This window comes from Pezoporus wallicus, unplaced genomic scaffold (assembly GCF_028554395.1).
Source record: "Pezoporus wallicus isolate ANWC-B61680 ecotype Strahan unplaced genomic scaffold, APGP_CSIRO_Pwel_v1 scaffold_7107, whole genome shotgun sequence".
In the NCBI taxonomy this organism is placed as follows: domain Eukaryota; kingdom Metazoa; phylum Chordata; class Aves; order Psittaciformes; family Psittacidae; genus Pezoporus; species Pezoporus wallicus.
This window is the reverse complement of record NW_026642114.1, coordinates 3,293,500-3,306,102: the sequence shown is the minus strand read 5'-3', so window position 1 is coordinate 3,306,102 and position 12,603 is coordinate 3,293,500. Positions and strand designations below refer to the sequence as shown.

The 12,603-nt window shown below is 50.1% G+C and overlaps 1 protein-coding gene across 1 annotated transcript in view; it reads right to left on the bottom strand.

The window, feature by feature from the left end:
- The window catches only part of TNR (tenascin R), a 74,632-nt gene that overhangs the window by 9,526 nt on the left and 52,503 nt on the right, over nucleotides 1–12,603 (bottom strand). Inside the window, exons 7-17 of the mRNA XM_057427047.1 lie at nucleotides 10,356–10,625; nucleotides 8,416–8,601; nucleotides 5,557–5,646; nucleotides 5,188–5,451; nucleotides 4,296–4,562; nucleotides 4,066–4,185; nucleotides 3,421–3,564; nucleotides 2,653–2,772; nucleotides 2,050–2,193; nucleotides 1,361–1,491; nucleotides 200–332 (exon numbers count right to left, since the gene is read on the bottom strand). Coding sequence (XP_057283030.1) covers nucleotides 200–332; nucleotides 1,361–1,491; nucleotides 2,050–2,193; nucleotides 2,653–2,772; nucleotides 3,421–3,564; nucleotides 4,066–4,185; nucleotides 4,296–4,562; nucleotides 5,188–5,451; nucleotides 5,557–5,646; nucleotides 8,416–8,601; nucleotides 10,356–10,625 — 1,869 coding nt within the window. The remainder of the gene's footprint in view (nucleotides 1–199; nucleotides 333–1,360; nucleotides 1,492–2,049; nucleotides 2,194–2,652; nucleotides 2,773–3,420; nucleotides 3,565–4,065; nucleotides 4,186–4,295; nucleotides 4,563–5,187; nucleotides 5,452–5,556; nucleotides 5,647–8,415; nucleotides 8,602–10,355; nucleotides 10,626–12,603) is intronic.

The following is a 12,603-nucleotide window of genomic DNA, read 5'->3' as shown; positions in this document are numbered from 1 at the left end:
TGTTTCTATTACAGATCCTTCAGACATTAACTTTTTGTAGCATAGCAGCACTGTGCATCATGGCGATGAATGTACCTCTCTGTGTATCACGGTGAAATGCTGCCTGAGGATGAAAAACCCTTAGAAGCAGTCCATGTCTACCAGCATGATATGGGGACTAAGCCCCACTTGGCTGAGAGGATGCGATGTGAGTTCTCACCTGTTGTGAAGGTGGTGGAGATGAAGCCACTCCTCATGGCATTTTGGGCAGCTTGCAGGCGCACAGTGTACTCTGTGGTCTCAGAAAGCCCCTCCAGGCGGATCCATGTATCCTCAGCATCCACAATCAGCTCCTGTACATGGGTCCCAGAAGGAGGTAGACACCAAGAGCAACAGATGAGAAAAGCGATGGGGAGCCTAAAGAGCAAGTGAGGAGGGAAGGGAAGCCACAAACTACTGCAGCCCTTAGTGCCTGTCCAGTGGTGTCCAGTGGTGTCCAGTGGTGTCCTGTGGTGTCCTGTTTCATCACTGCTTGCACCCTGAACTAAATCAGTGTGAGGTCAAGGAATATACTCAGCTTTTTGGAATAGTTTTAGTAGGAGAAAGCTAGCTGGTTTGGTCACAGGAGACTTGAATGTTTGCAGTCTGTGTGCTCTGTTTACCAGCTCTGTTGGGATCTGCGTGCCCTTAAGACAGAGCATGACTGATTACCCAAGCATTGCAAGAAGTAGAGCTGGCCAAACCTGGTTATCAGCTGGTTTTGACTCCGTCAGTTCCTGTCACATTAATTTTTCTGGTTGTCAGCCAATGTCACAGAGATTATTGAACCCCTTCTGCAAAGCTATTATCCTCTGGCCACTGCAAGCCAGTCACACCAGCAAAGGAAATGAGACCGTTTGTGGTGACGTATTTCTGATAGTGTTTGTAGCAGCTCTTCCAGGCAGGTAGATATGGACATGCTCATTAAATAATCAGATATATCGTATTGCAGGATTAATTAGCTGTCTGTACCTATCTAGCCTTTCTGCAAGAAGGGCAAACAGCATTTTTAGCATCTCTGTTTGTGGGATAATTTTCTCCTGCCTCAGCTTGCTCGACTTTCACAAGTTGTGAATTTCCCCTGTTTCTGCAAACTTTGCAGGTATTCCCTCTTTGCCCAGACCTGCAGGTGTGCATATTTGGCCCTAGGCAAACTTTTCCTGCTTTTTCCAATTGTTCATTTAAAATATTGCTTATGCAGAATGTAGAGTCTGCCCTTCTGGTCTCTCCCTGACCTAGTGATGATCATTCTTTTGCTTTGTTAGGTTTCCCTTGCTAATTTCTTTGCAATTATGTTATTCCCTGATTTAATAACCCTCTTTCTTTGTGAGGAGTCACTCACCTTCCAGCTGCCATCCGTGGATCTGTAGGTCATGATGTAGTTCTCCATCTCTCCCACGGGAGGCACCCAGGAAAGCAGGGCACTCCGTCGTGTGACTTCGCTGGCAGTCAGATTTGTTGGAGGATCCAAAACTGTGAGGATGGATAGAGACCCAGGGAAGTGCAAGTTCTCACATACAACCACCCCAGCCCTGCATCCCAACTCAGTGCACTTGAAATTCAACCTTGAAACCCTAAGCTACAGCCCAGAGTCCATCCTCACTCTCAGTTTCCAGACCTCATCACGACCCCCAGCCTCTAGAAACCCTCTTAAAGTCTTCCTCTATCTGCATGCTCTCTGAAGGGTAATGGGTCTGAAATTCATGTTCTGTGGGCCTGTCAAGCTTCTTGTAAACAAAATGGGTTGTAGTGCTCTTCTGGACTATGGCCGTGGTCAAGAAAAAGACCTTGTCAGGGATCTTCTTGGGAAACCACATCCAGGGGAAATCAAAAAAGGGGTGGCTGGATGTTGAGAGAGTGGAAATGATGGGTGATGCTTGCTGTTGTGCCCCAAACTGGTATTTGGGTGTCCTTTTGGATTGTAGTTATTTCTGCACAAACATGTATGTGACAAGAGCTTTGGCTCAGCCTTGCTGGCTGCTTTTCCTGGGGAATGGCTGAGAGCACGTAACAGGCAGCGGTTCTACGTACGAGTTGTGAAGCTGGTGCTGACAGTCTGGCTGGTGAGAGGCCCATGGGTGGCATACATAGAGACTGTATAGGTGGTACTGGGTAGGAGGTTGGTCAGCTGGTACTCCTGGTTGACTCCATCCACGAGAATTGTTTCTCCTGCAACTGTAAGCCAAAAGAGATAAGTTAGGGTAGATGTTCCAGGTGATTCTCCAAAGTGTGTCTATGACTTTGCAAACAAAAGCCCTTCTACTGCTGAAACACCATGAACTACTGTACAGCAACTGAGCTGTAATGGTGGCATTCAGCCAGAAGGATGATCTTGTTTTTCCCAATCCTTGTATTTGCCTGATTTCCCTTCAGATGTGGGTTTCTGTGGGATGGGTACTTGCTTGCCCCTGGGCTGCTGCTGGTGGGCCAGTCAGCAAAGTGGGAGGGTCCCAGTCCCCTGATGTGTGGACTGCTATGCTCAGAGGCTTGGTGCGGGGCAGTGGAAAGCACCTGCCATGGGACCTGCAAGGGAGGAGCTGGTGTCTAGGGATGGGGTACAGCCCTGCTGCACACCAGCTGCTGCCCTCCCAAAGAGAAGAGATAAAGGTGAGCTGAAACGGAGCCCCAGCGTACCTGTGTGGCGGGTGAGGACGAGGACATAGCTCTCCACCTCCGACAATGGTGGGTTCCACTGGAGCAGTGCCTCAGTGGGGGTGATGTTGGTGGCTGTGACCCCCAAGGGGATATCCATGGCTGCATGGGGGACAGATTCAAAGTGTCAGAGATATTAACAGCTTGGGCTATGAACTGGAAGAGCTTCTTGTGGCCCATTGCTTGTGGTCCTGCCTTGCTGCCCAGACACATCTGCCTGTAGATGAGTTATCGCTGCTCTAGCTATAGAGCAGAGATGTCACAGCTTGTGCTATTCTGATACTTGAAGGCTCTTCCACTGTTTTCCTGAGGCACAGCCTGGGATGTTAGGGTTGGGTTTTTTTCCCCTTGGTTTTGAGGAGACTGGGAATAGCAGAAGGTTTTATTCTTGCAGCAGATGCTGTTTGTGTCAGGGTTTCCCCACAGATTATTTCTGGAAGTCCGTACTCCCTTTAGGTAAGGTTGTTGTGGTTGCTTAATATCATATCTCTGGCTTCCCCATGCCCAGTACATAGATTTGTCACGCCACTCCGTGACTACCCATGCATATTCGGGGAAAGCTTTGCTTAGCCGTACTTCAGAAGTCCACACTGGCCCCTCGTGAGCCTTGCTTATCATCTCAAGCTCACATCAGGCTGGTGTGAGGTCCAGCTTGCTCTCAGCTGCCTGATTGCTAGTGCAAACAGGGCCTGCTCGGAGCTGGACCCAGCACTGTTTGATTGATGCTTCCCACCAGGAGCTCCTTCCCACCTGTATGCACAGTGATGGAGGCCACCTCGCTCTCCTCCCTGCCCCGCACGCTCTTCACCCCGATCTCATACTTGGTCGCAGGCTGCAGCTGGCGAAGCGTGTACTCGGTGGCATCACTGGTGATTGCAGTGCTGTCTGTCCTCCCTGTGGGGATGGAGACAAGAGCTTTGACATCAGGCCCTGTCCCTGGGGTACAAGAGGGGCTTGGGAGAGGAGGGCAATGGCTCAAGCCCTCTCTAGGGCTGATAATGGGGTAATTGGGTCTTGTGCCTGCAGGTGCATGCCTGCTTGCCCATCACTCTTCTGGCTTGGCCTTTTCAACAACATCATAGGCAAAACTGGGGCCAAGGGAGATGAGCTGGGGAATGAGCCATTCCCTAGGAGGGAACATTGCAAGGGGCCACTCCCTCTGCCCCTCTGGGCTGAGCTGGCCCTTAGCTACAGTGGTCCCTTCCCTTCCTCCTCCCAGACACTGTCCTCTGTCCCTGCAGCCTCTTGGTACTCCCAGCTACTGGTGGCTTTACCCAGGGCAGTGGAATGCTGCCTTGGGTGAGGATGACCTGGCAGCTTGCTTGTGTGAGCAGAAAAAAAGACGGTTGGCAGCTACAAGTTCAGAGCATGAGCAAGAGGTGTCTGAACCATTACCTTCAGCAGCACGGTAGGATATTCTATAGTGGTCGAAGGCAGCAATGGGAGGGCTCCAGTAGATCTTCATGGACTCCTGGGTGACATTTCCCACTCTGAGGTCCTTCGGTGCATCGATCCCTGGTGAGATGGAGAAGAAAAACAAAGCTGTGGGAGGCAGGTCTGCTCCCTATTCCCCTGCCTGCCCTCCCAGTGGGGTCCCATGCCTGTTGTGTGGGGTCTCATGGTACCTGTCGTGATGGAGCCCACAACAGGCTCAGAGCTGATGGTGCCATGCATGGCCACCAGTGACACCAGGTACTCGGTGGATGGCTGCAAGCCCATCAGGCTGGCATGCCTGCGGGTGCCATCAAGTGTGACCTGCTGTGCCTCCTCCTTGTCCCGGGGGCTGTAGGTGAGGATGAGGCGGTCTGCTGGTGGGGATGGGTCACTCCATGTGACATTCACACTGGAGGATGTCAGCTGAGAGAAGTGGAGTTGTGTGATGGGCCGGACCCCTGCAAAATGGAGAAGGAAGATGGAACCCCAACTGTGTGCACACCCTGGACTCCCTCTTCTCCCCAGCTCTTGTATGGGAAATAACCAACAGAGGTAGCAAAGCTGGAGCTCTGGGCTCTCCATTGATCTGAAACTGTGATGGGATGAAGAGGCAGAACCTGGAGGTGGAAAATGGTGCTTTTCTCAGCTCTGCCTGCAAACATGCTGGGTGATGGGGCTGTTCCCACTACAGATGGTATGTGTTGTCTAGGCTTCTCGGCTGCAGGCTTTTCCCACATAGGTTCTTGTGAGGTCTCTCAAGACTTCATTTCTCTTTCTTATGGACACCCAGGCCACCCTGACCACAGAGGACAGCATGGGCTGGCTATTCCCCCAACCCTGCTTTGTCCTTCTGGAAGCCTCCAGCCAAGCAAATCTAGTTGGTGTTCTGATGAAGGGAACAGTGTCCCCATACTGATAGGTCCATCCCCTCTCTGAGGTCAGTGCACCTCTCCCATGTAGAAGCTTTCCCTCCAGCTCTCATCCCCATTGCCATCTCAAGAGTTTCAGCAGTGGGCTGGTGGAAGTGCCACCATGGGGTGGTGGTCTGTGCCCTTGGCCCCATCCCAACTTGTTTCTCTCTACCTGTGAAGGCATCCACAGTTGCCTCCAGGCTCTGCTGGCGTCCCCTCTCAGCAATGATGGAGATGGTGTATTCTGTCCCAGGCTCCAGCTCCGAGAGGGTGAACTGTGACTGATCCTGGGGCACTGTCACTTCAGAGGCCATCCCCGAGGCAGGGGTGAAGGTGATGCGGTAGTGGTCAATGGGACCTGTGGCTTTGGTCCAGGCCAGTGAGATGGATGTCTCAGTGGACGCTATCACCAGGAGATCCTGGGGGCTGTCAAGTTCTGTGGGAGAGGGTTGGTGTCGACTTTGATCTCCATGCATGGACCGTGCCATGGGGATATCTAAGCCCCAGCTGTGCTTGGGGCATGCAATGGGGCCAAGCTCACCTGTTCTGGCATTCATGGTTGCTGGCACGCTCTGCTGGCTGTCCATCACGGCTGAAATCCCGATGCCGTACTCTGTCCCTGGCACCAGATCTAATGGGGGCATGCAAAGGAAAAGAAGGTGCATGATAGCACCACCTTCAGTGTGATGCCCCCCCCACCTCCCGTGGCTGGGGGGACACCCTCCTGAGCATTTCCTGGGGTTAGCAGCCCTCCCACAGGTCAGGAGTTTCTCCGCATATTGCAGAAGAGCAGAGCCTTTTTAATAAACACTGTGAATGCCTTTGAACAGGGAATTCAGATTATGCTAGCTCAGAAATAGGCAGTTTTTAAAAGTTGTTGCTGAGGTCTGCTGTAATTGCTGGCATCAAGGCAGAAATTGTGTGTGTGTGAGCTGAGATGGGAACGATAAAGTAGCTATATTTGTTTCCAAAGTGAATCAACATCAAATATTGTCACAGGGCTGGTGTCTTGAAGAGAAATAGATTATGCAGAGTAAATGAAATGCAGATTAATTAGGAAAGGCGCAGTCTTTCTGGGAGCTGAATCAAGTGCCGATCCTTGGGGTGGATATATCCTGCTGTGCCTTGCTCAAGGGACATAGGAATTGAGCTCACCCAGCTCCTTTCCTGTGCACCCCTTGCTGATCACTGTTTTATCTCCATGGAACATCTCCTGCCTCTGCCTATCACTTCTGCTTACCTGCTGGTGGCTTTATCCCCCCTTTCCTGCATTTAATGATCTTTCCCATGTGGTTAGAGAAAGCCATAAACCCTCCAGCCTGGCCTCACACTGCCTTGCCCAGAGGCAGTATGCCCTGAAACCACCAAAACCTTCCCAGAGAGGCCAGGAGAGAGGGAAATCCCCACTCCCTACTCCTCTCCTCTTGCTACAAAGGAGTCTTGGTGCCAGGGGGCAGATGGACCCCTGTGCCCCTGCCCAGTAAGTGTCAGAAGTATCCTGGAAACGTGAAGAGCCTGAGAGAAGGACAAGATGAGCAAGAGCGTATAAAATGATGCCTTTTCTTTCCCAGCTCTTCTGGGTAGAGCAAAATTATGGATATTTCTGTGCAAATGCTGATTTTGAAGAGACATGTGGCAGGGCAAGGCTTGCTGTATTTTTAAGCTTAAATCTTTTGATGAGCTCTGCTCAGCGCTGTTCCTCACCGCTTTTCCTGAAGGCAGATAAAGGCAGCTGAAGGAATCGCTGTTGCTTTTGTGCCATTGATCCCACCAGGCCCCAGGAAACCCACCCCAACAGGCTTTGTACCACGTGCAACAAGGCTTCGGTGGGCAGGACTACCACATGGGTAACAGATCTATGGGAGATGCCCGTGTGCCACCCACAACATGGCTATCCTGGCTTTTTTTTAAATTATAATTTATATATTTATTTTTGCCACCAGAATGTTTTGGGTTTTTTTGTTATTTTCTGCTATGATTAGATTAAAAAAAAAATGTTTATTACATGGTACTGTGGGAACTAGAAGCAATGCACTTAGGTGATGATGGAAGCACTATATAAAAATTGCTCACTGCTATCAACTTAAGCCTCTGCATCTCTGGAGCTTGCTTGGGAAAGAGGGGGGGAGGTGTTCTTGTAGCTTTGCCTGAGCCTGGCAAAGACTTGGCTTTTTTTTTTATTTTGATTGAGAAAAACGAGAGCCTTCAGATTGTCACGTCCTCCAAGGCAAGCTCAGGCTCTGCCTTCGCTGTCATTGCAGTTTGGGTCACTGGGGTAGTATTGCACCTCTGCCCCAAGGAGGGGGATTTGGCCCATTTTTAGTACTCCTCCTCACCTAGAAATGCAGTAAATGACCTAGAGGAAAGCTAGCAGGCAACTAGTACTGTGTCTCTGATTTAATTTCACTTCTCCTTGCACGTCCTCATCACAAATGCAGCAGAAACTACCCCTAACATTTTCTTTTTTCCTCATACCACATTTTTCAAGCTAACTGCTCTAATTGCTTTCCTGCCCTCCAGCCTTTCTCATGACTCAGTGCCGCTGTGCCTGTAACTTCGCATTTGACTTTCGCACTGAACTTTCTCCTATAGTTCTGTATGGCAGAGATGCTGGGCTGGGGAGTTCCCAGGAGGGCAGAAAGTCAAAGTGAAAGAACCTGGTGTCCTGCCATACTGAAGAGCTTCAACTCGAAGGAGTGATCTTTTCTCTATGTGGGTAAGTAAGTCTTTTTTTTTTGTTCAAAATAGCCACTGGAGCACCAAATCCAGCAGGCAAACAGTTGTAGTTGAAAAGGAGGAAACCAGATCTCACATGGTGCTGCAATGTGTTTGGGACTTTCCTTGCAGTAGGAGATGGGTGGTATTTGCAGCCCCTGGTGGCACCCCCTGTGCTGGCTTGAAGGACTTGCTCAAAAACAGCACCCCTGGATTGGTGTCTGCTTTGTGCCTGATTTGGAAAAAGGTAAGAAACTCAGGCAGCCTGGCTTCCCATCACTACCTATGGGGCATTATGCCTGTGGCTCTTTCCCAGCAAGGAAAAAACAGAAGGGTGAAATATTTTCCTCTAGATGAGCGTAAAAAGGCTTCCTCTCCCCATTTCTCGCTTTGCTTCCTGCCAGCCCTATTTAGCACCTGACAGACCCCTGATTCTTGTGCATCACTGAAAGGTACATCACTTGGAGGTGCATTGCTCAGCTCATGGATAACCAGTGCTCAAATCCAGATCCACAAAGGGGAAAATGAGCTTCAGCCTAAGGAAAACCTTCTCCTTATAGCTAACAAACTCCAAAACAGCTTCAAATATATGCCACATAAGGGTGACTAAGCATTGGGCTCTCTGCTGCCCTACCTGCTAGAAAGAATCGGGAGGGGAAGGACAGGCACATGGGTGCACGCATACCTGTGAGGGTGGCCCGGGTGGTGGGACCAGTGTCACGTGGCACCAGGACTTCATGGTAGTGCTCCCCAGCCAGGGTGCTGTAGACCACCCTGTAGCTGTGTGCATCAGCCTCGCTGTTGTCCCAGGTGAGCTCGAGGCTGGCAGGGGTCCGCAAGCCCACTCTCAGGTTCTTGGGTGCATCGATCTCTGTGCAACACAAGGGAGAGAGGAACCATCTCAATGCTGGGCACTGGGAACGCACCCCATAGCCTTGGCATAGCTAAATGGAAGTTTAGGGGTACTCATGTGTGATGTCCGTGAGGCCCCTCTTACAGTCCCACTTCCCCAGGGTATGTCAGTGCAGAAGGGGCTGGGGGATCTGCTCTCACCTCCCGCTCAGCACAGACTGGGAGATACCTCCTATGAGACTAATGTAAGTGCTGGGGCATTCACAGCATCCCTCAGTAAGTTGCTTCAGGAGCTAGTGGCATGTAATTTGAAAAGGAAGAGTGTTTTCCCCCTACACTAGAATAAGGGAAACTGAGGCAGCATGCATAAGAAAATAAGGGTTCTGTAGCAGTGATGCGTTGGCCTGAACTGCTCTTAGGAGAACCTTGAGCATCTTTACAGGCTCATTCATGCTCAGGCACTCCCACAGGGTTTGTTTATTAATGTTGCTGAGGCTGTGCACCACATCTGCTCTGATTTACATGATAACCTTCTTAAGTGAGTGACAGGTTGGTGACAGCAGATGGGGGGTGATTACTGGTCCTTGAGGGACCTGAGTTTAGAGGGGGGAATTTTTTTATGTTGCCTTTTAGAAATAAAACAAAGAAGGCCAACTCAGCAAATCAGTCAGGGTGAACATCTCATCTGAAATACTTACCTGTAGAGATATGTACCCACACAATTCACAGACTGCAGTTATTGTAGTAGGAGCCTGGTAGCCACCAGTAACGTACATGACAAGTAATTTATATACCATAAACCACAGTGAAATACGCACTTTACCTCCTCCTTTATGGCACGGTAAATTAAACCTGTTAGCTATCTGCAGGCTTAACATTAATTAAAGTTTTACCGACCATTTAGGGTATTCAGAGGATAAATAAGATAACCACATTCTGTCTCGGCTGCTTTTAGCCGCCAGTTCCTTGGGCAAGGAATCTGCCTTGGCTCTCAATGCTGAATGGGAGTGGGCATTGCCTTGAATTCAGACCTGTGCTTCCTGTTTTGGTGCTTTTGAGAATTGCGTGTTTCTCTATGTATGCCATTAAGGGCATAAACTGTGGGATTTTCAAATTTTAGCTTTGGGTTCAAGCTAAGGTGTGGGCCTGAACAGGGAATGTGTCCTAGACAGCAGCAGGTTCAGCTTTGATGGTGCAGCAGGATGTGGACAAAGAGGGGTTTGGTCAGGGGCTGTCTTCTAAATGTGTGTTACTCAGTCATCTGCCTGGTTGCTGGTATCCGGGATCACCTGGGCAGCCCTAGGGACCATGTTAGAGTCCCTGTGGGTCACAGGGCATGAAGACGATCTGGAGGTTCAGGGACAAAACAGAAATGTAGGCACTAGTGGAGGAGTGTCAGAGAGTGGTTTTAGGGTATGTGTTTTAAGGTGAGCTGAATCCTTTACTCTGCCTTGCTCTTCAGTGGGACTGTGACAGGGTGCAAGGCACCTGCATTCAGGCATCTCCATTCAGACCTGCACCTTAACCATCATGTTTCCATTGATCTGCTTCCTTCCAGTACTCCGGATTAAACCCCAGCTCACTTGGGCTGTGGGAGAACCAGGTACCACTAAATCCCAGACATAAAAACGCCTCAGTTCAGCTCCAGATATGCAAAACGACACCATGCTCGTTGCAGGACAGCTTATCTGCAGAGCACAGCAAGCCATCTGCTCATGCTTGCTGGTGGCTTTGAAATTCATGCCAGTTCTCCCACCGAAGCTAGTTAGCTACCTGTGGTGAACTGGGCGAGGGCTGGCTGGCTCTCATTGGCACCCCGGAGGGCGCTGACAGCGAGGCGGTAGCGGGCGCCGGGGCGCAGGGCCTGCAGGGAGTACTGGCTGAGGGGGGGCTGCAGGCGGAAGGTGGTCCTCCCGCCCTCCCCGTCTGCCAGCCCGTACTTCAGCAGGATGGCGTCCACCTTGGCACGCGGCGGCGTCCACTCCACAAAGGCCACTGTGTCGGAGACATCCCGCACCAGGATCTGCGTCGGTCCATCGATGACTGCAGAGGAGGGGGAAAATGGGCACCTGTTATTTTGGGACAGTTGGATGGGGAAAGGTGGCAGCTTTGGAGATGCTGCGCTTCAGGGATGCTTCAATGCCACCTCAGAGTGGTCTGAATTAGCAGTTGGGGTGGCATAAGTAAGAGACACAGCCCCAAGGTACTCGGGGGGGTTGGTTCTGGTGGGCTCCTAGTCCCTTGTTCCAGTCTCCCAGCTCTTTTCTTCACTTCAGTGTTGTCTCTCCCAAGCTATGGACACCAGAGCAGAACCCATCAGCTTTCCCATTGATGCCCATTACATCTATAATGCAATTAATGCACTTCTCTCAAGCTGGTTATTGGCAACAATTCCTCTCTGGCTTTTTCAGGTGGCACCTCCTAGGATAAAACCTCCTGTGTCTAACTGTGATCCACCTTTTTTTGCTCCTGGATAACTGCTTGTGCTTTGTGATGCATTGAAAACCATGTAGTTTTCCCTTGTGCCCAGCTCTTCAAGACATTCAAACTGCTTTTTATCAATGATCTCCTTTCACTCAATTTACTCTTTTCTGAGCTTTTCCATCACTGGCAAAATTTATCAGCAATGATATTATATCTTTTGAAGGGTGTTGACAATGTGTTAAATAATGTGGGGCCAAAGACTAATCCAAGCATTGAGAACTGAGGAACATCTCTAGAAATGTTCCTGCTTCTGTGCCAGCTCCTGGTTTGTCATTAAGCTGAGGAATCAGCCTGTAAAACTGTTGATGTCTTAACAGCAGGGAGAGAGAAGAAAATGCAAGTGTTTTGGCAAGTCTAACTAGCTGGGTGTGGGGCTATGGAGGGTGTCTTCCAAATCCTCTCAGACAAAGGGTTTTAGCTAAATTCATAGTGGGGATCTACTGGGACACCATTTTGGACATTTCTACTTTCTTTTGCAGAGAACTGTGCCCTTCCTTCCTCTGCATCCTCCAACACTCAACCCCTGGAAATCACAATCTTAAGCCCAGGTGATAGAACGTTTGAGTCCAGCAGGACCTAACCATTGCACAAATGGACAGATGGGCCAAACCTGGCCATCATTCCTGTACCATGGCAATGCTGATGCACAGAGCCTACTGGGCATCCTATTTTATCACTTACATGATCACAAGGTGGGTGAAAAAACCCACTCTGGTTCTGTAATTCAGGCTATACTGTATGAAAATACATCTAATGTACTGTATATATTAAAAAATGACGGTATATATGAAGGATGTGCTGAACACTGCACCCCAGGGTAGGAAGTTCTGGGGGAGGTTATGTGTGGGCAGGGGTGGGAAGGACCAAGGAGGGTTAGAAAAAGATATATGGGGGAATTGGGGGCCATGGGATGAGGTGTGGGGGGAAAAACACCAACAGAGAAGGTAGGACAGCTTGGCAGCATGGTGTTTAGGTAGGAGCTGGGTGTCCAGCTTGGCCAGGACCAGGTTGTCCAAACCTTGAATCTCCAACTCCTCATGTTGTCCCATCATCTGGGTGATGCTAGGTAGCATCAAGTTCTACTTAGCTGTCAGCCTTTGCTGCTTGATCCCAGCACAAAGTGTTAAGGCAGAACAAGGATGATAGGGGAAAAGGTATGGGGGTGCTGCAGAGGAAGGCAGACATGCCAGCATGGGGATGTCTTTATGAAACAGAGAGCTGGGAGCCTATCACCCTATCTGTGCTTTCCAGCAAAGGTCAACCACTGAGTTTGAAGTACCAGCCTCTCTTATTTTCTGCTGACTTCCTAGGGAAAAGGAGATTTGGGCTTGACCAGGAGGTGTCTCTGTTAAGCCATGTCGAGCGGAGTGCGGAGACAACCCGGGAGGAGAGGACTGTGCTGAGGAAGCTCAGACTTGCAGCAAGCTGCTGCTGGTGGAAGGACCCTCCCTTTGCTCTCATTGTTGCTGGAAATTAGCAGCCTGGAGAGAGCATCACTTCGTTATAACCCTCCAGTAGCTATTTGAATGCGGTTTTC